The sequence below is a fragment of the Acinonyx jubatus genome, chromosome B3 (assembly GCF_027475565.1).
Source record: "Acinonyx jubatus isolate Ajub_Pintada_27869175 chromosome B3, VMU_Ajub_asm_v1.0, whole genome shotgun sequence".
Taxonomy (NCBI): Eukaryota; Metazoa; Chordata; class Mammalia; order Carnivora; family Felidae; genus Acinonyx; species Acinonyx jubatus.
The window spans coordinates 90620-117433 of record NC_069386.1 but is presented as its reverse complement, the minus strand read 5'-3'; the positions used below and the strand labels follow the sequence as shown (position 1 = coordinate 117433).

Sequence of the window (26814 nt, the reverse complement as noted above, 5' to 3'; positions counted from 1 at the left end):
TACTAAGTATTGACTGGGTCCTACTCCATTTTGCAAAATTTATGTGTGTTCACATTTTTCTGGGGAAAAGGTGTATAATTTTCATTAGCTTCTCAAAGATGACCTATTGCCTTACAGCGTCACAGGTAATAAGTATACCGGAACTTTCCTAATTGTTAATGCCTCTGTTTAGAACTTTTGCCTACTAGGAATATTCTGATGCAGAGGTCAGCACTTTCTCTGGATGGCGTGTGCCTTTGGGATAGATAGTAGAGCTGGTGGCACAGAGTTTAAACTCAGGAGCTTTGAAGTCTAACATTAGCTCTACTACCAATTGGCGGAGTGATTTTAGGCAAGTTGCCTCATTGGGCTAGTTTCTTTTTGCAGAATGAATGATTTAACTAGATGAGATCTATAGGTCCTTTTCAGCTCTAGTGTTTTACTCAAGGACAATTGCCCTTTGGAACCACAGTGTAAGAGTGATGGCCATGCTGTATTTCCTAGTAATTGTTCCCATGTAGGGATGTCACAGATGTCTTTATCTCAAGGGATGTGCTTCCTCGGTCTTCCTTCTTTCTCCTGGGCCACTCATGTGTTTTGGAATGAGCCATCTAAACCTCTGTCCTCTGTCCCCGGCTATGGGGATTGCCTCATCCTTCTGTGGGTCTGTCCTGCCCACGGTGGAATTGTGTTTGGTCATCATGATGGTCTTGTACTGGTCCAATTGGCTCCATGATATTTCAGTAAAATGTAATGGAAGAGCTATCTTTTTTTTTTAATTTTTATTTTTTAATGTTTATTTTTGACAGAGAGAGAGAGAGAGAGAGAGAGAGAGAGAGAGAGAGAGAGAGGGGATGAGTGGGGGAGGGGCAGAAAGAAAGAGAGGGGAGACACAGAGTCTGAAGCAGGCTCCAGGCTCTGAGCTGTCAGCACAGAGCCCGACGCGGGGCTTGAACCCACGAACCGTGAGATCATGACCTAAGCCGAAGTCAGACGCTTAACCGACTGAGCCCCCCAGGCGTCCTGAGCTGTCTCTTTAATTAGGCCTTGAGAATTCAGTGAAAAACTGGTCTTAGCAAAGATACAATGACAGAAAGGTGTAAGTAGCAAATATCAAAGACCCCAGTTTTCTAGAAAAGCAGGCTGTGAAAGCTTATGAAGCTGCCACTCCGGACAGTGGCCCCAGTATTTTTTTTCTACATAGCAGCTCCTCAGAGATTCAAATCCCTGCCTCAGCAGAGGAACATAACTGCAAGTTACAGTCCTGCAGGAAGGCACAGAAACAGTGTATCTCTCATTCTGATGTGCACACTCTTCCACATTTCAGCACTTCTGAAATCAAGATGTGTATTATAATTAATGGCAACTTAAAATTCATTGTCAGCCTTTTCCTTTCTTAGTGCCAAGTACATAAACTAATGTGCGCGCTTGTTTCTTAGATTGTATCTTAGATTTCAGGATGTAGAGTGGGAGTGTATGAATGTTAAATCTAATGCCAGCGGTGTACTGCAGGGCGGTTCAGCTGAAATTCAGAGCATCTGGAAAGGGATAATGTGAAATTAGGCTGGAAAAATGATCCTGTGTTTCCAGAGAGCTGCACCTATGAACAGGATATAGGTACTATATGGACAGGCATGTTTGTGTAAAACTGTGAAAATTCGTATTTGAAGAAGTATTGCTTCTGTCCTTGAAATAATCAGCCTTATTTAAATTTTTGTTTCACAGGATGAGAAAAATCAGTTAATGACAACGAATGTCTGGTTGAAACAGGTGTGTATGAAGCTCAGAAGGCACCTGACTGATTACGGGTGCTGTTGTGCCTGTAGGGTTTGCAGCGCAAAGAAACACGAGCATGTGGTCTTTTTGGATTGGCAGGATGCAGAGGGTTGAGGGTGGGTGGGGTTCTCGTATTCGTTCAGGCAATGCTGGAGTGGCTGCCGTCTGCCAGACGCTGTTCTGGGCACTGGGGAAACAGGCAACAAAACGGACAGAAGTCCCGGCTGGCAAGAACTTCATTCGAGTTGGGGAAGAGGAACAGGTAAGCTGTTACAGTACCTCGGAAGTAGACAGGCTTGGAGAAGAACACATTCGGTGTGGGTAGAGGTGAGCAGGGGTGTGTAGATGAGGTCAGAGAAGCAGTGGCAAGCCAGCGGTGTAGCGAGCATCTAGGCCTCTGTGAAGATTGTGGTGTTTACTTGGAGCTGATGGGAATGGGCGATGAATTAGTTTTACATTCGTAGCCCCTTTTTAGAAGAGACTGCTTTTTCTTCGATGCCATCATAGCTTTGTCCTCAGCTGCTGTTATGTGCTTCCCTTTGCTCTTTCTTTATCATCCCTAATTTTAGTACCTGCTGCCAGTTCCCTGACTCTAACTCCTACAAGGCTTGTATGCTTTCCTTGGTGTGCGAGTCCTAACTTGACGTGATCACAGAATTGTCACTATGTGGAGCGTGGACAAGGTGTTTAAATGTGGACTATGTAATAAATCCAATTCCCCTGGCATGCACCAGTCCAGCCAATGACAATGCACCTGGAAAAGACAATGGAAAAGGTTTAAGGCCTTAAACCTGGACCTTAGATGCCCATGGCTTTGGCTCCTGGGTGTGGCCAGTTGGTGTGAGAGGAGGTGCTGAACAGAGCTGTGAACACACCCACGGCGCACACCTGTGTCTCAGGAGGACCGGGGCTGGAGTCACCACACGGGGGCAGGGCTATGCTTCTGTACTCTTAAGAAGGACTTGGAGGTGAATTTTCTCTGTGACGAGTAGAGATGATTTTATGTCTAGGATTTCTGGACTTGGCATAAAGAGTATAGTTTTTATGACTTATGACTATCAATTTCATCGAAACTGAGCCTGTTGTCTTTGCTCTGCAGGAGTGGATAGATGTAAAGTTAAGCTGGCGCCCTGGCGACTATGGCGGAATAAAAGTTATACGCGTCCCTTCAGACTCTCTCTGGACCCCAGACATTGTTTTGTTTGATAAGTAAGTTTTTATTTACTAAATATTACTTTATGTTTTCAAAAGAAAATGCTTGTATATTAGCCACTAGTAATTTTTCTTCCTTCTGAAAATTGTTTACGTATAAAATCAAAAGACTTGATCTGTGTTCTGTTGTGAACCTCCAAATAGGTTCTTTGGGTCCTCTCCTGTTTTTGGTGTCTTGTTTCCTGATCATAAAAGTGTTCTTTGCTTTCCAAAACGTGTAAAACATTTGGGAAGTCTAGAAAGGTGTAAAATTGGGGGCGGGGTGTCACCTATAATCAGTCCCATTATTCATTCCAGCATTAGAGGCAGCCATTTGCACGAGCTCACACATAGAACTTACTCTGTGCCTGGCCGCATGTGCGGTACCTTTCTGCTTTATGCATTTGATTCCCAGCAGTACCTTTAAAATGGCATTTCTGACAGATGAGGAAACAGGTGAGGGCATTATAACCTTGTCCAACAGGTGAGGGCATTATAACCTTGTCCAAGGTTGCACAGTTTGCATGTGGCAGGGTGGGGTTCACACTAGGGCGGCCCGACATCCCTATTTATCCTCCTATTTAATAGACTATATATTTGGCAGATTGCCTTCAAGATTTTGGGGGTGTTTAAAAAATAGTTGAAGTCATACTTTATGTTCAAATGTGCGTCCTTCTAATTTTGCTTAAATACTATATTAGATTATCCCATGATGAGGAATGTTGAGTGAACTCATCTTTATAGGCACCCTACCTAGGTGTACTTTGAGGATGGTTTTTAACTTGGGGAAAGGATGATTCTGGGTGTGAGTTTCATTTTTTTCTAGGACAAACCCAAGGTAAATCTTGGGAATTTGTGCTTATCCTAAAGCATTTTGTATTATTTGCAAGCAGGCATTTGGCATGAAGACAGAGCAAATGCTGTGTGAAAAATATTAGTCTCTAAACACCTTTTTCCTCCATGTTTCTCAATAGGTAAAGAGGAAACAAAACTATAAGGTAGCAGGATATAGCTTCCCAGAGCACCATTTTACTCTAGGTAGTAGTAAACATTTTTTTTTTTAAGTTTATTTATTTATTTTGACAGAGCGCACACATGTGAGTGGGGCAGGGGCACAGAGAGAGAGGGAGAGAGAGAATCCCAAGCAGGCTTTGCACTGTCAGTGCAGAGCCCGATGCAGGGCTTGAACTTGTGCATTGGGAGATCCTGACCTGAGCTGAAATCAAGAGCCCAACACTTAACTGACTTGAGCCATTGAGGCGCCCCAGTCTCTGAAAAACATTTTTACATAAACATGAGTGTATAAAAGAGTAGTGTGCAAAAGTCACATGAGTTTTAAGATAAAAAACAGTATTTTATAGAAATCTTATGTTCCTACTAGACTTTTCCAGTATAGGAGCTCACATGGTGGCAGAACTCAAGAGGCACAGCTTAGAGCTAATGTTCCTTCCTGCCCCTGTAGTAACTGTCCAGTATTTGTGATGGAGGAGAAGAGCACTGTGTGGAGAGCCTAGAAATGTGGATTCAGGTTCTGGCCAATATTTTATTGTTTCAATAGCCTAATTATATTTTGTATGTAAAGGGAAATCTTTCAGCCTCTAAAATCTCAGGATTCTGTGAAATAGAGATCGACTGTCAGTCCTGGAGTAGATGCGGAAGGAGTTCAGTTCTAGTAAAGTCGGATATTTACATAAGATGTCCCTAAAACAGAGTCCCCTACACATAGCAGGTATATCTCAAGCATAATAGTTTAAAAAGTATCTCATGCCATGGTGTCGACTTTCTCTCATCTCAGGCTTGTGAAGGCCTGCGTTGTGTAGTCTCTGCATTGTTACGTGCATGTGTTTATTTCAGTGCAGATGGACGTTTTGAAGGGGCCAGCACGAAAGCAGTCATCAGGTATGATGGCACTGTCACCTGGACTCCACCGGCAAACTACAAAAGTTCTTGCACAATAGATGTCACGTTTTTCCCATTCGATCTCCAAAACTGCTCCATGAAATTTGGTTCTTGGACTTACGACGGATCACAGGTTGATATAATTTTAGAGGACCAAGACGTGGACAAGAGAGATTTTTTTGACAATGGAGAATGGGAGATTGTGAGTGCAACGGGAAGCAAAGGAAACAGAACGGATGGCTCCTGCTGGTACCCTTATGTCACCTACTCATTTGTAATTAAGCGTCTGCCTCTCTTTTACACCTTGTTCCTTATTATACCCTGTATCGGGCTCTCGTTTTTAACCGTGCTTGTCTTCTATCTCCCCTCAAACGAAGGTGAGAAGCTCAGTCTCTGCACGTCAGTCCTGGTCTCTCTGACTGTCTTCCTTCTGGTTATTGAAGAGATCATACCCTCGTCTTCCAAAGTAATACCTCTGATTGGAGAGTATCTGGTGTTCACCATGATTTTTGTGACGCTGTCAATCATGGTGACCGTCTTTGCTATCAATATCCATCATCGTTCTTCCTCAACACACGATGCAATGGCACCTTGGGTCCGCAAGGTATTTCTCCACAAGCTTCCCAAACTGCTGTGCATGAGGAGTCACGTAGACAGGTACTTCGCTCAGAAAGAGGAAACTGAGGGCGGTGGTAGACCAGAGTCTTCTAGAAACACATTGGAAGCTGCGCTTGATTCCATCCGCTACATTACAAGACACGTCATGAAGGAGAATGACGTCCGTGAGGTTTGTGACATGTTGTGTTTACAAGTGCTCATCCGCTTCCATTCTGAGTTTGGGAGTAATCAGCATGGCCCTTGAGACTCAGTGTAGGTTGAGGGCCAGAAACGCTGACACATTGTTCGGTGGAAGATCTTTACCAAAATTTGTTTCAGTTAAAACATCTGCCAGTGGGCATCTATGCAGATCTCACCTCTCCATTCCCCTTAGCAACTTTGCCTTGTGCCGACTGTTGTTACTCTATTCTAAAGAGTAGGAACACTGCCATTTGTTTTTTTGACTCTGACATTATTATTTTAATTCTATCTTCTGTAACTTTGTTTCTGAATTCTGTTGTAATCTGTAGGCACAATGGGCATTATAATTTATCAAAAGCTATTTTATTTTTTAAAAAATGAGCCTAATGTAGGCTCTATAAATTTCAGCCAAGGTATTTTTTCTAGAATATGTCTTTTTCTTGTTCATTTATAAGAGAATGTCAGTGAAATTGAAAGCAGTAAGATATTCTTGGATGTTATATATCATATGTCAAAGTGTTCATGTGAAAGTTAGAAATAGTGCTTAGTAATATTCTTAATTTGCTTAAAACCAAAAATTTGCTTAAAACTTTATTATAGAAAAATAACTCTCATTGGCTTAAGATCAATATTTACAATGTAAGAATTGAACATGAATACATTTTACTAATGTGATGTTAAATTTTCTTTCAAAACATGTCAAATTTTAATCTTGTCACTGTATTTCTATTGCGTTATATTTTTATTAAAATTTTTTTAAAATGTTTATTTTTGAGAGTGAGAGAGAGAGAGCAGGGAGGGACAGAGAGAGAATGGGACAGAGGATCTGAAGCAGGCTCTGAGCTGTCAGCACAGAGCCCAACACGGGGCTTGAACCCATGAACTGTGAGGTCATGACTTGAGCTGAAGTTTGAGGCTTAACCCACTGAGCCACCCACATGCCCCCTACTGTGTGATATTTTTAAAGCTAGGACTATAGTAGTATTTTCATAATTGAATTTGCTTTGAATAGTCCCCATTACAATTGTATGAATTTTCATTTCCAAACCTTTTTTAAATGGAAAAATTTCTGGCAGGTTTGGGAAGCAAAGTGAATCTGGTAAAATTACAGTCCTCCTCACAGAAAGAACATATAACAGATTTCTGGAAGACTTCAAATGTTTGTGGATTTGTAAAATTTCTATTTCATGGTAGTGTGATTAGTATATAAGGTCTGAAGCTATCGATGGAGTCTTTAAAATGTAGATATTAGTTAAATAATGATCTGGATTATATAATATCTGGATTAATAAATGTCTGCAAAGTATTGTGCAGAAGGGCCAGGGCTCATCCCCCTAGGGCCAGTAAATGGTATTTGTCTTCAGGGGGGTACTTAGAAAAGCAGTAGAGTGTCGACAGCTACCTAAAGTCCACATTCTCTCATAGCTGAGGGGGCAGAGTTCTTGTGGGGGACCTCGTGCACCGTAAAGGCAGGGGCCAGGGAAGGCCCTGTGAGGGGAGCCTCTGGTGTTCAGGGGCCTGTCTCAGCCTGCCCTTTCTTTGAGGTCACTTGGAACTGCTGAGCTAGCTCCCTGCTTAGGCTGCAAAACGGGGGGTGAAATGAGGTCCAACCAGCAGATCTGAATTCATGAGCTTAGATTAAAATAGCCCCTGGGGAATCCAAAACTAAATAATGCACATTGTGGGGTGAGAAGATTAATAGCTAATGCATATTATCCTTTTTTTTTTTTTTTAAAGTTTAGTTATTTTGGGGGGGAGAGAGAGAGAGAATCCCAAGCAGGCTTTCCACTGTCAGATTTCATGAACTGTGAGATCATGAGCCGAAATCAAGAGTTGGACACTTAACCGACTGAGCCACCCAGGCGCCCTGTAATCATTCTGAACCAGTTGTTAATTTGGCTTGAGATTAATCCCAGGCTGGATTCTCTTTAGAAATTAAAATAAGTAAGCACTGCTGGACAAGAAAAAATGACAGAAATAACTGTATGTAATATGAATAAAAGTGATTTTTTTAGTTTATTATAAAATATCCAAGTAGTATAAATATTCTAATTTTATTAAAAGTCTATAAAAAATGTCACTCGTAATATATTACAAGTCAAGAAGTACATTAATAGATTGTGTAGCGTCTCTGAAAGCTTGTGGAGGCTCTATGTTCTAGATTGTCAGGGGAGTGTCTGTCCCTGAGCTCTGAGTACAAGGTCACTTACGTTGTGAGACAGTAGCGGGAGGCAGAAAGTGATCTGGCCTCTGACTCAGTGTGTAATATCTTAAAGTAATTACACAATTTTAAATTATGTATTTAAAATGTTTTTTTTTTTTTATTGCAACAGGTGGTTGAAGATTGGAAATTTATAGCACAGGTGCTTGATCGGATGTTTCTATGGACTTTTCTTCTGGTTTCAATTGTTGGATCTCTTGGGCTTTTCGTTCCTGTTATTTATAAGTGGGCAAATATAATAGTACCGGTTCATATTGGACATGCAAATAAGTGATCCTTCCGTAGTGGTGTCATCGTAGGAATTTAGTTACCAAAGGCACCTATGCCTCTGGCACCCTTAAAATTAGAAAATGTAAATTGTGTTTAAAATTTGAAGCAAGCTTTGTCAGATTAACAGTTCCTAACTTTGGTTTATCTTAATAGACTGCCCTGAGAACATTTTACCTGCATGACTGAAGTGATAGCTGACTCAGCATTTGAGCTAAAAATAGCAGCAAAATGTTATCTGAACTGTACTAGTGAAAACCTAATGTTGGTGTCCTGGCAAACAGTACCAATTCGTAATCAACGTGAAGCTCATCTTTTGATTGTATTGGAAAGTTCCTGTTGTATTTGAAGACTGATTTCAGGACTTTTTCTGCATTTGGTAAAGGTACACATTTTAAATTTCTTTCTTTCTGTCCTGTATCCACGGAGTAACAGCTAATCTCTAGCATAATATTATACTGCTATGTTAAATAAGCTAACTCCTTGGTATGATAACAATTTAATGTGATGCTGCTTTTCTATAACCAACATTGTAAAAAATGAAAAATGGGAATTCCTTTAAAGCTTACTTTATTTCTTAGATGCTTAAACTGAACAATTATTGTATTAACTGTTTTTGTAGCTTACCTTCAATTGTAAAATCACACAATAGGTAACTTGTGGACATGCACTAGTAGCTTCTTAACATTAATTTCAACCCCCTTATCCACATTTTCCACAATTAACCATCTTCTATATAAACCGTAGCGTTTCTGTACCCTTCATCTTAGAAGGCGTCCTCTACAATTAAGTGAATCCCATTTTAAAAACACGTCCATGGATGCCACCAAATCATACTGTGAAAAACCATCTTCCAAGATTAAAGATGGTTTCTAATTAGGTGGAAGCTCATTGTCACATGGCTGTCACGTACAGTTTCATCTCCTTCTTTCCAGCAGTCACAGTACTGGAGCCATAGAGTTGCAGGGCCTCTAGGTGTGGTGCAGTCTCACCGATTACTGCTCATTCAGGACTGTAGTGGCACGCGTCACAGGTAAACAAGTGAGATTCCATCTCTGAATGCCCTGATTCAGCTACGATCAGGAATAAAACACTGTTGAAGCTCTGCATTTTATCTGGAACTCTTAGCCCTTGAGAGAACAAATGCCTTATTTATAGTAAGTAACCCATCTAAGGTCAGGTCGACACTCTTTGGAAGGCAGAGGGGATCCTGTCTCATTTGTATTTTATTGTAGGTACATGTTTAATGTCATTTAATGAGTGAAAGTCTGGTCTGATGAGTTTAAATGCCTGTTAGATCTCTTAGCACGTATATATCCCTGATTCTTCTTCTACCTCTGTTACTGTTACATAAAATTTCTATAGGTGAGTAAATTTTGTAGAAATCTTCCTTTGACTTACCAAAACATGAGTCACAGTTGGCTGCGATTTTGTCAGTTTTATTTTCGCAAAGCCAAAACATCAAAATGACTAGTGAGAAGATTAAAATGGTCTCTGCAAACCCTCATCTCCTACCTATTCAGATTCAGGACTGCAGTACTCCATACTGGAATACTGTCTTCTTAATAATCTGTCTACAGCAGTGGTTCTCAATCGGGCACAGTTTTGTGCTTGAGGGACCACTTAATTTTTGGAGACATTTTTGGTTGTTATAACTGGCAAGGGACCCGGGGGTATGTTCTTGGCACCTAGTGGGTAGAGGCCAGATGGAGGCTAAAAATCCTACAATGTCTCTCCAGCACAGAGTTATCTGGCCACAAATGCCAATAGTGCCAAGGTTGAGAAATGCTGCTCCAACGGTTTACTAGCAATGGATGTGTGACTGGGCATACCTTTTCATAGCATAGTTCCTTAGGATGATGCGAGATAAAGGCTGAGGCGTTCTGTGAAGGAGGCACGGCCCTCAGACTCTTGGAAACCAACGATGAACAAGGAGTGGGACAAGGAGTGAACATGGGAGGAAATGGTAGTAGGTAGGGCATTGCTGAAATGGTACAAAACTTCAAGGAGATCACAGGCCAAGTAAGAAAACCCTTGGGAAATCTGTTGTGATACTGAACCAGATGGATTTCCACATTTGTGAGCAGCAAGTTTTCCTGTCCAATTATGCCTCAACCAGCACAAAGGGGAAACCGTTTTCATATTTAGCCCATATTTACATATTCTTTAGTAGCGTATATTACTTTACACTGCAGAACTATATTTTGATGTTTCTCTACCTTACCAAAAAGGCTGGTTAAATGTTCAGTTATCTATAATAAATACCCTTGACTTTTTTCTTGCACGAATCTCTTTTGATAAAAACCAAGACAACTGGATAAATAAGTAAACCTTGAAATGCTAAAAACAGTGCCAGTAGCTTGATGATAGAAAGTGTGAGAAAGAGCCTAAATGTAAGAGTTAAGCAGTAAAACTCCTGGAAGAAAACAGGACAGATTCTTTACAAGACTGGATTTGGTAGTGATTTCTCGGATATGACACAGAGGAACACAGCTAACAAAAAGTTGATAAACTGGACTTAATGAAAAGTTAAAAATTTTGTGCATCAGAAGACACTAGCAACAGAGTGAAAAGGCACCCCAGAGAGTGGGAGAAAATATTTGCAAATCTTGTTTCTGATAGGAGATTAATATCTGGAACATCTAGAGAACTCCTAAAACTTAACTAAAAACCACAATCAACCCAATTGAGAAGTGGAAAAGAAAGGGCGCCTGGGTGGTTCAGTCAGTTGAGCGTCTGACTTCAGCTCAGGTCGTGATCTCAATAGCTTGGCTTGTGAGTTTGAGCCCCGCATTGAGCTCTCTGCTGTCCGCGCAGAGCTGGCTTCAAATCCTGTCTCCTCCCTCTCTGCCCCTCACCTGCTTGTGCTCTTTAAAATAAACTTTAAAAAAAAAAAAAAAAAAGTGGAAAAGGACCTGAACAGACACCTCTCCAAAGAGACACACAAATGGCCAATAAGCACAGGAGAAGATGCTTCGCATCACTAATCGTTACATAAATGCACATCAAAACCACAATGAGATACCACCTCACACCCGTTAGGATGACTATTATAAAAAAAAAACAGAATACAAATGTTGATGAGGATGCGGAGAATTGGAGCCCCTGTGGGAATGCAAACTGGTGCAGCCATCCTGGAAAACAGTACGGTTGTTCCTCAGTTGAAAATAGAATTACTACAGGACCCAACAATTCCGCCTCTGGGCATAGATCCTAATGAATCGAGAGCAGGGTCTCAAACAGATAATGTTGCTGTGAACATGGACGCACACGTATCTGTAACAGCCAAAACGTGGGGGCCGCCCCAGTGTCCCCTGCCAGACGAGCGGATAAGCAACATGAATAGACGTGCAATGGAACACGGCTGAGCCTTAAAAAGAAAGGAGATTCTGACGCCTGCTCCAACATGGGTGAGCCCCGAGGACATGATGCTGAATGAAACTGGCCGATCACAGAAAGACAAATAGTGTGCACTTCTGCTTATATAAGGTACTTAAAGTAGTCAAAACAGTATAATGTGGGTTTCAGGGGGAGAGGGGACAGGGAGTTAGTGTTCAGTGGGTGCGGAGATGCGGTCTTACAAGACGAAGAGTCCTGGAGATGGCAGTGGCGGCTGCACAACGATGACTATTTAACACCACCGAGCTGTGGGCCTGAACACGGTGAAGATGGTACATTTTATGGCCAAGTGTATTTTACACAATAAAAACAAACGAGTCCCCCTCTGCATGCCAGGAAGCCTCTGGCAAACACAGTTTGGTGCTTAAGCGTCATCCCTTGCCATCAAAGGTTGCAGAAACAATCCTGCTGTCCCTAGAATGCACACCAGGATGAAAACCCACAGAAAAATTCGATCAATAACCATGGCGACATACTTCCAATCATCTTGAATCTGGAAAACAAAAACAAAAACAAAAATTGTGAAAGAGGAAAACGTAAAGCAGGAAGGGAAGGGCAGAGTGGACACATTTTCAGAACTGAATACCGAATAAATATGTCGCGGCAGCAGAAGCCATTCTGCAAGAAGCCCTGTTTCCTAATGGAGTCTGAGGAAACACTGTTCTCAAGTCCCCCTTTATGCATTACAAGAGGCAGGTATAAAATATTCACATTCGGTCTGTTTTGAATCAGAAATTTCTTGGGGCACCTGGCTGGCTCAGGCGGTAGGGTGTAACAGCTCTTGATCTCAGGGCTGTGAGTTCAAGCCCTGAGTTGGGCATACAGCTTACTTAAAAATAAACAAAAAATGAAACAACCAGAAATGTCTTCATGTATACATAACCTATTTTTTTCTAAACTGAATTCTAATTTATAAAGTTAGGAAAACCAGTTACTTGACTTGTGGACTCCTGGACTTTGTTAGAGTAACTAATACAATCCAACCATCGTTTACTATTGCTTCAAAGTGCTGGTTCTTATCCAGTGTTAGATACTAATTTCCATTTAACATCTGTTCCAAAAGGAAATAAGTAAAGCAGGGCAAGGCCATCATCTCTCTCCCTCTGCCCCCTAGCCCTGCTCAGCTAACCAAATATCTTCTTCAACACTAAGGCCAAAGTATTGTGGAACTCTGAACAGTGAGAGGACAGGCTGAAAATCAGAAATAATTGCTGACAATAAAGTAAAAGACGGTAGAAAGAGCAAGACTAATTGTCTATAACACAGCCCTAATTCAGGCTTGAAATAGGAAGGAGAATTGTATGTTAATTACACTCCTAGACAACTGGGAAGACAAGGAAACTGTAATTGAATTGAGGAAGAGAGAACCAATGAATCAACTGATTTTGAAGAAATAATCACATAAAAAAGAGGCAGCATGTGATTTAGTGATTTAATTAAGTACACTGAAATGGGACTGGGAGACAAGGATTTTCTTTTACTGCCATGAACTGGAGATGTGTCCTCCTGAAGATACTAAGGAATTTGGCTAAAATTAGAATTATAACGCTAGTACTTTGTGTGGATTCCTAGGACTGGTTTCTAAGTGCCTCAAACACACAATGAACCTGTGGTTCCCACCCACCCCTACCAGCTAACCCTCCTAAGGCTGTAGCAGGTAGACTTTGATTTTCATCGCAGCGTCTGAGAACCTGGGTAAGTTATGTGACCTCTCTTTGCCTCAATTTCCCCATCTGTGAAATGCAGATAAGAACAGTACTCCCCTCAGAGGGTTATGATGAGGATTAAGTGAAATAATATTCTGACACAGAGTCCTTAATGAATAGTACCTATCGATAGTCACACTGATTAAAAAAAAAAAAAAAAGATGACCCTCATCCAACCACAGATCTTCCTCTGACAGCAATTTGCACGGCTTTGCCTGGTGAACACAGACGGGACTCGAGTTTTCCACATGAGCACAAATGTACTGCACAAACACAGCTGGGTGACAATTTGTGTCTAACTCTGAAAGTCCTGAAGGCATCATATGGGCCCGGAAACTTTGGGACTAATGATAACAGAGAAGCGTCAGGCAATACGGTGAACTAGTGCAAGCTCTTGGCTCCTTCTCCTCGCCCGGCCCTAGAGATGTCCCAGAAGCAAGGGGAGCCCATATGTTAGAGGCTGTGGCACCGGCCAGGTTCCACTAGGGGGGCCAGAGGAGGGCCTCAGGGACAGGGCGGGGGTGGGGGAGATTTGGGCTGTGCTGTTCTCACCCCTAGGGCTCTGCCTCTTTGCTCCCTGCCTGGTCCCAGCCCAGAGATGCAGGTAACGTGTGAGTGAGGACAGCCTGGCTGAGGTGAAAAGCTGGGAGGCTGAGAGACATCCCTTGAGGGACAAGGTCACCTGGAGGGAAGGAAGCACCTTTGAAGGGAGGCCTAGTCTAGTCTGGCTACATGGGCCTCCTGCCTTGTGGAGCCTCCCCAAATACCATCCAGCAAGGCTGATGCCCCTGAAAAAGTGAGTTTATAGGCCTCAGAACACAAACATAACTATCTGGAAGGAAATTCACAGAACAGACAGGTTAAGGGTTTAAACTACAGAGGATATCCCCAGAGATCAGAGAGAGCATAGGGAACATGAAGCAATGTCACAGAAGAACCAAGTAAAAATGTGACAGAAAAGCGGAGGAAAAGACTCAGGATGGGGACAGCTGGCAGAAAGGAACCCGTGAGGAGGGGTGAGGGTGGCAGGAAGGAAGAGGTGGGGGGCTGGAAGCAGACGTGTGCAGTTCAGGGAGAGACATGGGGATGGGAAATCTTCACGGAGGAAACCTCGATTCCCTCTGAACCAAAGATGAAAAACCTCAGGATAAAATGGCTCCTAAGGATGCCGAACAGTTTAGGAGAGATCCACACCAACACACTGTGTTTGAGGTCACTGGATTTCTCTACAAATTCCAGTAGCTTCTAGATAGAATCGATTCATCGCAAAGAAACAGCATTCAGATTAACTTAAAACTTCATTAGTGATACTGAAGCAAAAAGGCAACGGAGGAGGGTTTAAGTATTTAAGAAAAAACTTCTAGAATTTTGTATCCAGCTAAACTGCCTTAAAAATGAGTTTTTACACTTTTAAGCCTACAGGCCTCAGAAGGTTTAACCATGAACACTTGGGATCAAGGTGGGTCAGTGTGGAGAGAAAGCCAGGAGGGCAGGGGGGTAAGTCAGTGGTTTAGTGAAGATGACGTAAAAAAAAAAATGATACAGACTAGAGAAAGGGTTGGCAAAACCCAAAGCTGTATTCCCCCAAATCCACAACTGAAGCTCTGGTCATATCCAGTGTGGCCGGGCAGTAAGGAAGACCAGAGGGGAGGACAGTGGGGTCAGGGGCAAGATGCAAAGGAGTGAGGAGACGGATCTGGAAGAGCTCACATGTGGGTCTAAGTCACTGAGGCACAGCTTCCAGAACAGAAACGGAACACATGGCTTTCCAGCCAGCAGAAACAATTCAGACTTCCCCAGTGCTCAGGACGAAGTGAGGCAAAGAAGAAAAATAAGTCGGGAAACATGCAATAAGATGACAGAAATTTAGCCTTGATCAAACAGTAGTTACAACAAATGGAAACTCCCAAATCGCTGATCAAAAGTCAGACTCTGGAAGGAATGAAAATATGCGCGTAGAGATACACGTGCACACCTATATACAGATCTATACACGCAGAGACGTATCTGTGTGTGTCTATGCATGTGTGTCTCAGCCCAACAGGAAGCCAGCTATCTCAGAATGTCAGCTCAGAAGACCGTGGCTCTGGCCTGGGCACACCTCCAAGACTGAGAGAACTGCTCGCATGGTGGAGCCAACCCCAGGGTGAAAGACATACCGCCAACAAAGAGCGCTTCCGTGCGACCCCAAGTTTGTGTATTAACAGTAATTAAACTTCTTACTAATACGGCCAAACGTGAGCAAGCAGTGACCCACACAAACAGCTGGAGAAGGGAACAGCCAAGGCAGGCAGCCACCATGGTGTTCCCCTGCCGGGAGGGCCATGGTAGTCACACACAGGCTCCCCACACCCTCAGGAGGCGGCCTGGGAAAGCAGCCCTTAAGTGAGGTCCCTGGGGGCCACGCACAGTGCGAACCAGCCATGCTGAGCTGTAGACCTAGGAAGGTAAAGCCTCTCTGGAAAACCGTGTTGGTGGCGTGGCAGTCACACAACACAGGCAAAGAAGACCTTCTTCCGACAGCTCGAGTCTTCTCAGCATGGACAGGTTGTGCTCTGCTGGCCTGTGGGCCAATTTCTATTTCTGGAAAAATGGGAGAGCTATGACTGGGCCCAAGTCCCCTGTGGTGACAGATGACCAGAGATGAGCAGTGGTTGCCACTTGAGATGAACCACTTGCCACAGTTTGCCACTAATGTATCTTCTTGTCACTTTGGTTGTGACTTCCCTTTTAGTAACAATCTTTAAAATGTCCTTTTGTACAATAGGTCTTAGACCCTCGTGAAACTAACACTTTGTCAGGTGCCTAGTAAGTAATTTTTGAAATAGAGTTAATTTCTAATAACTTGATGGAGTCTTCAGTATTTAGATCTCAATCTTTATTAAATTTTTGCTACCTGAAATGATTCTTTTCAAGATGGATAAAGAAAGGGGTAGAGAGCACGTGCAAACGTTGTCAGTGTTACACAAACGAGAGATGTTCACGGATCATTTACTTATGCTCCAACGGTTGCTTCAGCTGAAGTTAAAGGTGTGCCTGACTTGTTGGCTAAATTACAGGCTCAGTAGGAGGCTCTGCCTTTGTAGAGTCACATGGTGGGCTCACAACTGTGCCGGTGGGTTGGGTGCATGGACAGACAGCTGTTGCTCTCTCCCTCCTGTTTCCTTCACTTTCATGTGCCATTCAGGGTATAATAAAAGAGGCCCCAGTCATTCCCTGTCAACGGTAATCACCTACAGTGTGTGAGGAGCTGAAATGATCAGTTAATTAGCTCTTTGCTAATAAGCAGCTTAAGGCAGAGCCAATTAATTTTAAAGCAAAACTTCTCATAAAATTATCAGATCTGATTCTGATAAACTTGGGAGTAAACAGGGTCAGGGAGCAGCCAGACATTTGATATTATTAAGTGTAAAACTTCTCTATTCCTAATACTTGACATTAATTCTAGCATGAGATCTTTGGAGGAAATCTAAGTTCACCCAATTAAAATAAATGAGCAAAAGAGTTTGACTAGATAATTCACAAAAGAAGATGTACAAATGGCCAGTAAGCATAGGAAGAAGATTCCTAATCGTTACTCAACAGGGAAAAGCTAATTAAACAGCGATGAGGTACCACTTCACACATGTGGGTGAGGATGTGCGGCAAGTGGACTCTCAAACGTTGCCCAGGGTGGGGTATCAACGCATCAGACACTTCGGAAACCTTACAGTAGCCACTGAAGTTAAAAATACATCTCTCCAGTGATCCAGCAATCCCACCCCTAGGTGTACATTCAGGGGAAATGAGTATACGTGTTCACCAAAAGACGTGTAAGAATATTTATGGAAGCTTTCCTCACGATAGCCCCAAACTAGAAACAGCCCATGTCCAACAACTGTAGAATAAACAAACAGAAGGTGGCGCAGCCCTAGCGTAGAATACTATCCACCCTAAAAAACCACGAAGATGATAAGCCTCAAGGCATTTTGTTGAATGAAAGAGGTCAGATGTGAAAGGGTCTATACTATGGAGTTCCATCTACATGAGGTTCAAGAAGAGGTAAAACTAACCAATCGAGGAAGTCAGATCAGTGGTTAGCAAGGGGGAGGGGCTGCTGCCTGGGAAGGAGCACGGGACACATCCCATGTGCTTACTGCACTCAGGGTTACATGGGAGAACACCTAATGTGAAGACGTGTACACTTAACAGGCATACACTTTATACCTCAGTAAGGGAAAAAACACAATCGGAAAGTAAAAGCTGTCAAACCGGCTGGTCTCGTGCCCTTTTCCAGCTCATCTCCTGACCAAGTGTGTTGGCACTGTCCTGATGGCCCAGATGGCTGGCAGCTCAGGGGCCAACGCCAGGGCACACCGACAGGCTCTGTCGTTCCACTGTGCGCACGAGGGGACTGGCTCCGGTAAGTGAGGCACACGTCCAGGGACCCCTACCTGGTAAATGGAGGGGCCGGTCCAAGCACAGGCTGCTGACTCCTGACCCACCTCAGATGTTTGTCGAATGAACAAACGACTGATGTAATAACACATCCTTACCTCTTTGGCTTCATTTTGTGCTTTCATATTTTCGGCAATATACTTGACACTCTGGATGGCGTCTTTGATTTCCGGTGACAGAGCAGATAGGGACAGCACAGCGTTGACAGACTCAGAACTGGAGCTTCTCGGGAGGTTGGCACTGAAGTTTGAGATTTTTATTCTGCGGTGGTGGCAGTGGCCACACATCCCGTCCTGGCAGGGACAGCCTTCCTTGCAGCCTCTGGACTCCGGGCGGCTGAAGCAGTTCAGATTTGAGAGCTCAGCACTGTAGGAGGGCCTTGGCTTCTGGGTGTGGCCTTCGCTGCTCGCGGGCCTGGTCATGAACATGACCCTGGGAAGCACGTGCAGAAAAACGGTCTTCACCCATGCGGGCATGGTGTGCGTGGTCGGGGTTCTGTAGTGCACGTTGAGCACGAAGACGGTGATGACGATGGACAGGGTCACGAAAATCATGGTGAACAGGAGGTACTCGCCAATGAGGGGAATCACCAGCGAGGTGGAAGGGATTGTCTCGGTGATGACCAGGAGAAACACGGTCAGCGAGAGGAGGACCGAGATGCAGAGGGTCACCTTCTCGCCGCAGTCGGAAGGCAGGTAGAAGACCAGCACGGTCAGGAAGGAGATGAGCAGGCAGGGGATGATGAGGTTGATGGTGTAGAAGAGGGGCAGGCGTCGGATGTAGAGCGAGTACGTGATGTCGGGGTAGATCTCCTCACAGCAGTTGTACTTGATGTCGTGCTTGTAGCCTGGGGCTTTGATGACTGCCCACTCGCCGCTCTCCCAGTACTCCTTGAGGTTCATGGATGAACCGATCAAGACCAGGTCGATTTTTGCCTTGTCATAGGACCAGGAGCCGAACTTCATGGTGCAGTTCTGGTAATCAAATGGAAAGTAGGTCACGTCGATTTTGCACGAGCTCTTAAAGATGGCGGGGGGCATCCAAGTCACCTCCCCTGTGTACTTGAGTAAAGCTTTGGTCTTGTCGTCCACCTGGAAGTCCCCAACAGCACTGCAGAGACAGGTGGCAAATGACACACAGTCGTTACCACGTGGTTGCCCGGGCCAGCTTCTCACACCACCCGCAGTAGGCAGCAAGTGGTGGCTTATAAAACCACAGAACGGGAGAGCCCCATGTGCCATGCACGGTCACCCGGTTTACCTCCCCACTGACCGACGGGGACACTGAGGCCCGAGGCTCCATTCCTACAACAATCTGACATGCTTCCCCCACCCCTGGCATGTCACTGGTTTGTTTTCAATATAACTTGGCCTTGATATCGACAGACCGTCTCAAATGCCAGAAAGGGATTTTTCCCCCTTTAAAGAAATGAGATGGATGTTGTCCTCGAGGCAGGAAACCTTTGGGGATATCTGGCCCTCCTGCTGCTGAGGTTTGGATCCCGTTAAAGCCTCGTTCAGTCTCCACGTGGGCACCTCCTGTGTACGTGCACACATGTGTGTGAGGCCCAGCTGTGGGGAGCCCACTCCCACCATACTGAGCCCTGGCAGATGGGCTCCCACCAGACCTGAACTGTGACCCTGTGTTCCCCACACCCCCCCCCCCCCCCCCCCCCCGCCTTGGGTTGAACAATCATGTTTTCTGATGCCTTGTCTTTCAAATCCAGCACAACGGGCTCCCGTGCCTTCAGTTTCCTGATCTTTCCGTGGTTTCTCCCCATGTCTCGTCTCCCTGCAATACCCGCACTCTCCTTTTATGCAGAGACCGATGTACCAAGTCCTGCATCTGAGAGAGCAGCCGGCCCTCAAGTGGTGGCCTTGCCCGGGGCAGGCTCCACACATGTCCCTGGGTCAGCTCTGCTGGCGGCATAGAGTTCAGACCCTTTAGAAGGAGCCACCACCCATCTGCCTGAAGAGCTGACGCACGTGACAGACCCAAACATGCAGGGATCTCCGTGTGTTCCTGCCGTGATTTAGTAACACGTGGAGACAGGCTGGGACGTGTCCTGCCCATGTCCTCCATCTGCTGTCTGGCCCTCCCCTTCCTGTGCCTCCGTGGAGCAGGGCAGTTGCTACCAGTTAAGACCCCAGGCTGCCGCCTCCCTCTTGTCTGGTCGGCCGGTTTGTCCAGAGGGGCCCTGCTGGCTTTGTTCGTGTTCGGTCCTCACAACAGTCCTGCTGTGCCCTCCGTCCTCACATGGTAAGGGGAGGGGTGCAGGGAGGGCCCACACAGCCCTCACTGCCTTGGAAGACAGTGTCCTGGGTCAACAAAACGTCAGGACAGAAGGGGACCTCTTAGTGCGGCCTGCAGGCCTGCCCCTTCTGTGACGACATTTACAGGGAGGCTGCTTTCAGAGGCAGAGGCCGGCCCACAGATGTAAAACACTGACCCAGTCCTTCACAGGAGCCCCACGCCGGCACCTGCCTTAGTCCAGCCCCTCGCTTTACTGACCAGGGATCAAAAGGTCAGAGCGCAGGGCCTCTGCTCTCTGCCACTGGCAGACGGGCAAGGCCAAGACCCCGCTGGGCCCTGGGGTGCGGCACAGCCTCAGCCACAGACAGGGCACCTGGTGGGTCTCGTGGACTAAAAAGAATGACCAGAAAACCCATGGTCTTGCCCTTGGGGTGTTCAGGGGATGGTCGGCAGTAAGAGCCAGCGGGGGTGGGAGGGGTCCAGGAGCCCATGTGCGAGGCTGTCAAAAAAGAGACGCCCAGGAGGGTGCACACAACCGGCTGAGGGCTCGTTCTAAGGGAGACTGAGCTTCGGGGGAGGCAAGGGTGGTGACTGGTGTGAACATTCTCCAAGTTCCCAGCAAAGAAAAGCCTGTGACCATGTCATCACAGTCAGGTTACATGCAGCTTCCCACGAGCGGGTGGGGTCCAGTGAGCAACCCCAGGGCAGCCTGCCTGGACCATGCAGGATCAGCTGGAGGTGGTGGCCGCCAGGGAAAGAGCCCCAGGCACAGAAGCCACCAAGAAGCATCCGTCCCTCAGAAAAGAGGACCTCAGTCTGCGTTGACTCCTCAGCAAGGGGAACAGTGAAACACAGGCCTTACAGCTTCCAGTTTCGGGGAGGGAACCAAAAAGGTGGTGGGGCCCACTGGTGGTCTGCAGGGAAGGCCTTCGGGGGCTGGTGTGGGCTCGAGGGCTCCCCCCGCCCCCGCCCAGACTCCCTTCTGGAAGGACTGAGACCCGCCCAGAAAAACGCTGCTTAGGGTAGGACCCAAGTTAAACCAGGTCAGAAACAGGCTGAGAAGAGAAATATGGGTTACAAGCTGGAGAAGCAGGCATCCAGCAGCGGCTGGGCTCAGGCCCAGAAGCCTGCCTTCCCAGGGGACCTCAAGCTGATGAAAAGAGACCCCCACCCACCCTGTTCCCTCTGGGAGCCTGTCCTAAACGTTTAGCAAAGGCCACCAATTTCAACAAGAGCAGTGGAAAAGGATTATTGTATTGTAAGAAATGGGTGAAGATGAATATCTGAATCACAAGCAGAGAAGCCATACCCCCAACAGGACAGGCCCAGAACAGGTGACAGTGACAACCTACCTGGGATTACAGATTAAGAAGTGCTAAGTGATCTCTGGAAGCCATGAAGGAGCAGCATAATCAGAAAATGTTAAATAACTTGGCCAGACAACAGCAGGTGTATCAAGAGCCGATACCTTAGGAAAGAGTCAAAAACCATCTTAGAAGCAACGGCTAAAAGAAACAAGGTGCCAGAGAAAGCACAGTCACAGGAGTGAAACCAGAGAGAGAGAGGGCAAGTTTTACATCAAACAGAAACAAGAACTTGAGCAAGAAGAACAGAGAATGTAGGTGAAGTTCTGACGTACACGAAGATGGAGTTCCTGGAGAGAAAAGCCAAAGCAAAAGAACAAATCCTAAGACCCAGAACTTGAAACCAGCTTTCCTGGAGTAAAGACGTGTCACATCTGTGGCACAGAGTCAAACAGCTGACTCTCCAGATGAAGGAAGAAGCCTGTGGGTGCCTGAGCTGAAAGAACACCCCCTGCCAGGACTGTACCTCCCGGTTCGCCCAGGACAGAGCTGGTTCACTTTGTGGTCCCCACATGCTGATAGGCAGAGTCCCCCTTGTCTTCCAATGCCACCCAATTTGACTGGCATCAGATTTTGACAGCGACACTTCATGCTGGAGCAGTCGGCATTTTTCGAAGATTTTCACGAAGGAAGATTTCAGCCAAGGAGTTTCTCTATCCAGCTAAGTAACCTGAACATATTCTCTAAAAAGGCTGCAGTGAATTATAAACATGTAAGAACATAAGGCATCTTGTGCCCATGAGCACTTTCTGAGGATCCTGGTAGAGAATGAACCTGAGAAAACAAACCATAGGGGAAGCTTTGGCACGAGGACGTAAAAGGTGTTTCTCCTGTCAACATGAAGAGACTCTCAACGGAGGATCAGTCCCGAGAAACGACTTCTAACTTGGAGGGGTTGGGTGACTTTCTTTACAACCTATCTTCAGTTTCAGACTCAAAGGAAATTCCTTATGATATTTGCTCCTCACCACACTCAATTTGAATCATTTCACTGTGACGCAGCACCATTAAACTCACAGCCTAAAGTCCTCCAGCTGTTCACTCAAGATTGCCGGCTAGAAAACAGCTATAAAATTCAAATCATGACACGGGGCGCCTGGGTGGCTCAGTCGGTTAGGCATCCGACTTCAGCTCAGGTCACGATCTCGCGGTCTGTGAGTTCGAGCCCCGCGTCGGGCTCTGGGCTGATGGCTCAGAGCCTGGGGCCTGCTTCTGATTCTGTGTCTCCCTCTCTCTCTGCCCCTCCCCTGTTCATGTTCTGTCTCTCTCTGTCTCAAAAATAAATAAACGCTGAAAAAAAAAATTCAAATCATGACATTAAAATTTTTGCACATTTTCTTAATTCTAGCTTAGCTAAAATTCTCAACACTCTGCCCAGTTCCCTAAGAGCCTGTGGATCAGAAGACTGGTAAGACTGCTCATGTTTTGCAAACCACTTGAGTTTACCTTGTCCCAGTTCTGTGAGGACTAAATTTACAAATACAAGTTGTCTGAAAGAAACATTTATGAATGATGTATTTCCTCGGAAAGCCAATAAATAAAACACGGCCCATCTGTGGAGTGGCTAAAGACCCTTCTTTCAGTCAGTGACCAGAAAGTGGGACTCAGCCAAAAACATAGCTTCTGCAGTCCTAATAGTTAAAGCATATGAGTTTGTACTAATATGGCATAAAAACCTAAACACGGAAATGCTTTCAATCGTTAAAATCAGATTAGTTCTATAGGAAGTGCTCTGCTGATAAATGCTTAATGGTTAAAACATAACCTTAGAGATAAAGCACAGGTATAAAAATGATGTTTTTCAATACCCAGAGAACAAACTAGTACATACTGTAAAACATCCATTAAATTTTATGTTTGCTGAATAACAACGCTTAAATGTGGAAAGAGGCCAGTTTAGGAGGTGCCATGATGGGCAGCTGAGCCTGGCAGAGGAAGACCCTGTGAGATACAGCGGAGAGGCTTCCTGAAACTGTGGGCTCAGTCACCGAGGGCAGAGGAACCAAGTGGTCCGTGGTCCTGACCTACAGGGAAGGGCAAGTGCCAGTGAGGGCCCTGGCAGCAGACCGCCCTTCCTCCCCCCACCCCCCTATCCGGTCTGTTACTGCACATTTGGATATCACAGTTCATGCCTGTCCCCTGGTGTGTGGTAAAGTCCTGGAGTCAGGGTGGCTCTCTCGGGCATCTGGCCCATAGCAGGTGCTCAGTAAACACCTGTGGAATTAACATCTCAATGAAGCCCTCTTGGGAAAGGTCCCAGGAAGGCCAGGCAGTCCCTTACTTGTTATACAGCACAATGTCCGGCTTCCAGATCTTCTGTGCAGGGACACGCATGAACTCCGCCCCATCATACTCAGAGGGGTCCCACTTCAGTTTGTAGTCATTCCAAATCTGTGGGGAGCAGGCAGGGAGAGAGGAGGCGGCAGTGGAAGGACAGCACGGTCCCCTTCCTGGAAACCAGCTGTTCTGGGGAAGCCCCCACCTCCACGCTGCAGACCCCAGGAGCCCCACTTCTCACGTGGGCGCCTGTGGGGGGGATGGCACTGGGCTGGGTGTGCAAGCTGCTTCCCGGCTACCCGGAGACACTGCCTCTGTGGCTGGGCAAGCGCAGCCCCTCACCAACCAGTGAGGGTCACTAGTGCTTCCTCCAGTCAGTGCTGGTGCTGGCCAGGTGCATGCTGTAAGCACCTGCCATTTACGTCCCTGAAACAGCTCTCTGGGAGCTTTTTCAGACGTGTTCCCCACTGGCAGGAGCAGGGTGCTAATGACACAGCCCTCTTCCACCTCCAGGTTAAGCGGGGCTGGTGTCTGAAGGGTTCTGGGGAAGGAGCCATGGTCCCACCGGGGCCTGAGAAGTGTGTGGGAATAGAGGCTGGGAGATGGGAGGAGAGACAGGTGAGCCTGTGGACAGAGTGCTGAATGGGCACTGTGCCCTCCTGGCTTTCCAGCCTTCTGGGTGTGGAAAGGCTGTGTAGGCTGGCGAAGGGTCACACTGGTCCAGAGAGGTATCTGCCTAGATCTGGGCAAAGTCTCCCTGGGTCGGGGGGTGGGGGGGGGGCATGTGGAAGCCTGTTTCTTTGGCCTCAATCTGAACAGGAAAATCCAGAGCCTCTGCTCCCACTCTACCAAAGAAAGCAACAGCATCTGATTTGAACTGAAGGGCAAATTTTTGGCAAGAAGGGAAGGAGGTGGCCTCAGGCACCAGCCCAAAGTCAGGGGCTGCGCTCCAGGCCCAGGTCTGTCCTAGTTTGCTGTGTTGCTGAGGAGGTCTCTCCTTCCAACCTGCGATCTGTCATCTGTGACTTGAGGGGCTGACTTCCAGGGGGAGCGTGGAGTAGTGCATGTGACTCCAAGCCCAGGAAGAGACACACTAGCCAGTCACCCCAATCTGGGTTCACCAGAGTGAAGCTGGCTGTTTAGGCTCTTTGTGGGTCCCGCACAGCAAATACAAAAGACACCACCAGGGGGCAGCAGCGCCCAGGGTCCGCTCACTTACTTGTTTGAGCCACAGGTTGGTCTCCATGATCTGGTTTACTTCGTCCTAGAAGGAGAGATAAAAAGTGCACAGTGAATTCAAACAGGAGGCTGGTTCTGGGGAAGCCTCTTCCAGAAGCCCCGCACCCCATGGCCATGGCCTGCGGTGCCAGCACTCACCACCTTCACCAGCTGAGACATGGACACCTCAAACTGGATGATGACGGGGTCAGACACATTGGCTACAGGTCGGATGATCTCGTTGTAATCTTCGAACAGCCTCTCAAACAGACGGTGCTCAGCCTCGGAGGTGATGGCCACTGCAGGAAGTAATGGTCACTTTTCCCCTCACCAGGGACACCACCCACCTATAGCCTCCTTACCACGTGCTGGGGGTACTCTGTGGAGCTCCGGACTCCCAGATGAGCCCCACTCCCTCAAGTTACGGGCTGGGAAACTGAGGCCAAAAGACACATGAGGTCACACTCCTCCAGGGAGAAACTGTGGTCACAAGCCTGGGCTGGAATTTGGAAAGATCTGGTGCAAATCCTGCCAAACTACTTGAAAGCTGTGTGAGCTCAGGCAAGGGGTTTAACCTCTCTGAGCCTCACTGTCTTTGCCTAGAAAAACGCATCCACCTCACAGGGTTGTTCTAAGTGAAGTTCTCAGTGCTAGCACCCCGTAAGAGCTCAAGCACCACCCTTACCTTCAACGTCATTACGGGCATGGTGGGATGCAAACACAGCCAGCTTAGGCCCGGCCACTTGCTACCTCCATGATGGAGAGATGGCCAGTCCACTCTGCGCGCCAGGGCCGCCCAGGGTCACCCAGGGCCAGATGTTCTGCAGCCCAGGTCTGGGGCTCTCCTTCATCTGCCTGGGACCCCATGGACGTTTGGCCACCAACACTCTGAGAAACTGGGTGTCTACATGGCTCCCATGATCTTGAACTGAGACCCGTGGTTCCTGCTGAGTGTGTCTTTACAGCCTGATCAAAGACCTTACCTCTCTGAAACCTTGGGGACCCCCTTTGTTCATTAGCCACACCCCAGGCCACGTGAGTCAGCTGTGTGCCTTCCCAGTTACAGAACTGAGGATAAACTGGGGCGGGTGGGGGGGGGGGATGAGGGGAATCCTCAGGGAAGTCGGGTTAATCTTGAAATGGGGTCTTGCCCGCTCCCCCCTCCCACACCCGGGAGAGGCCACAGGCAGAAGCTGCGTGAGCGGTGGTGGGGTCCTCAGCGTCCAGGGGTCAGAAACCGCGCTCTCCCGACAGGCTCCCCTTGCAGCCAAATCCCGGGCCCCTCGGTGTCTGCCGCCCTCCCAGACCGCCAGCAGGCCTTCCGGCAGGGTCAGGGCAGGCTCGTCCGGGACGCGCCCCTCTCCGAGACCCGACACCCGGCGGGAGGCGCCGCCGGGAGCGCGGAGAGGCGGGCGCGCCGGCCCCCCAGCCGCGAAGCGACGCCCCTCTCCCGACGGTGACACCGCCCAGTCTTCAGCCCTCTCCGGCCTCAGTTTCGCCATCTATTCATAGGACGAGGGGGTGGGCGGGATGCAGACAGCGGAACCGACGGCCCTCCCGGCTCGCACCCAGAAGACCCGGGGAGGGGTGGCCGGAGGGGAGACGGGCCTCCCCGACCCCGCACCGCCCGGCCTGCGCCCCTTCTCTGCCCTCCCTCCCGTCCCCCCCGCAGCCTCGCCCCTCCGGCCCCGCGCCCGTACCTGGCGGCGATAGCAGCAGGAGCAGGAGCAGAGGCAGCGGCAGCGCTCGGGGCGGCGGGAGCCCCGCGACCACGGCAGCGCGCGGGTGGGCGCCCATGCTCGCGGGGGGCGGGCGCGGCCCGGCGGAGGCGGACTCCCCGGCGGCTCCCGGCGCAGCCCGCCCGCTCGGAGCCGGACGCGGACGCGGGGCGCGGGGCGCGGCCCTGGCCCCTCCCGCCGGCGTGGGCGCCCGAGGCTCGCGGGCTGCGCTCCGCGGAGGAGGCGGGGCGCGCGCGCGCGCGCGGGGGGCGGGCTCGGTCCGCCTCCCGCGGGGTCGCGCCCCCACCCCC

The 26814-nt window shown here is 47.4% G+C and overlaps 2 protein-coding genes across 4 annotated transcripts in view; one reads left to right on the top strand and one right to left on the bottom strand.

Moving 5' to 3' along the window:
• Window positions 1-10407, top strand: part of CHRNA5 (cholinergic receptor nicotinic alpha 5 subunit) — a 48983-nt gene extending 38576 nt beyond the window's left edge. The window contains exons 3-7 of one of the 3 annotated variants that reach the window (XR_003423390.2): window positions 1705-1749; window positions 2855-2964; window positions 4801-5632; window positions 7977-8516; window positions 9067-10407. Coding sequence is in view for 2 of the 3 variants with exons in the window: in XM_027068332.2 (XP_026924133.1) it covers window positions 1705-1749; window positions 2855-2964; window positions 4801-5632; window positions 7977-8138 (1149 nt within the window). In the remaining variant the exon portion in view is untranslated. Of the gene's footprint in view, window positions 1-1704; window positions 1750-2854; window positions 2965-4800; window positions 5633-7976; window positions 8685-9066 lie in introns of those variants that run through there. The other 2 variants (XM_027068330.2, XM_027068332.2) reach the window with 2 other exon arrangements.
• On the bottom strand, window positions 9869-26706 carry CHRNA3 (cholinergic receptor nicotinic alpha 3 subunit). The gene is made up of 6 exons (XM_027068328.2): window positions 26486-26706; window positions 24945-25084; window positions 24787-24831; window positions 23572-23681; window positions 17772-18783; window positions 9869-12023 (listed from the first exon to the last, which is right to left on the bottom strand). The coding sequence occupies exons 1-6, from the start codon at window positions 26580-26582 to the stop codon at window positions 11895-11897; spliced, it is 1533 nt and encodes a 510-aa protein (XP_026924129.2). The 5' UTR covers window positions 26583-26706; the 3' UTR covers window positions 9869-11894.
• Window positions 26707-26814: the final 108 nt, after the last annotated feature.

Coding starts and splice junctions, on each gene's coding strand:
- CHRNA3 (XM_027068328.2), bottom strand. CDS start 26,582: ATGGGCGCCCACCCGCGCGCTGCCGTGGTCGCGGGGCTCCCGCCGCCC. Junction 24,832..24,944: donor TGTCTCAGCTGGTGAAGGTG/GTGAGTGCTGGC, acceptor CTCTCCTTCTAG/GACGAAGTAAACCAGATCAT. Junction 23,682..24,786: donor CCAACCTGTGGCTCAAACAA/GTAAGTGAGCGG, acceptor TGCTCCCCACAG/ATTTGGAATGACTACAAACT.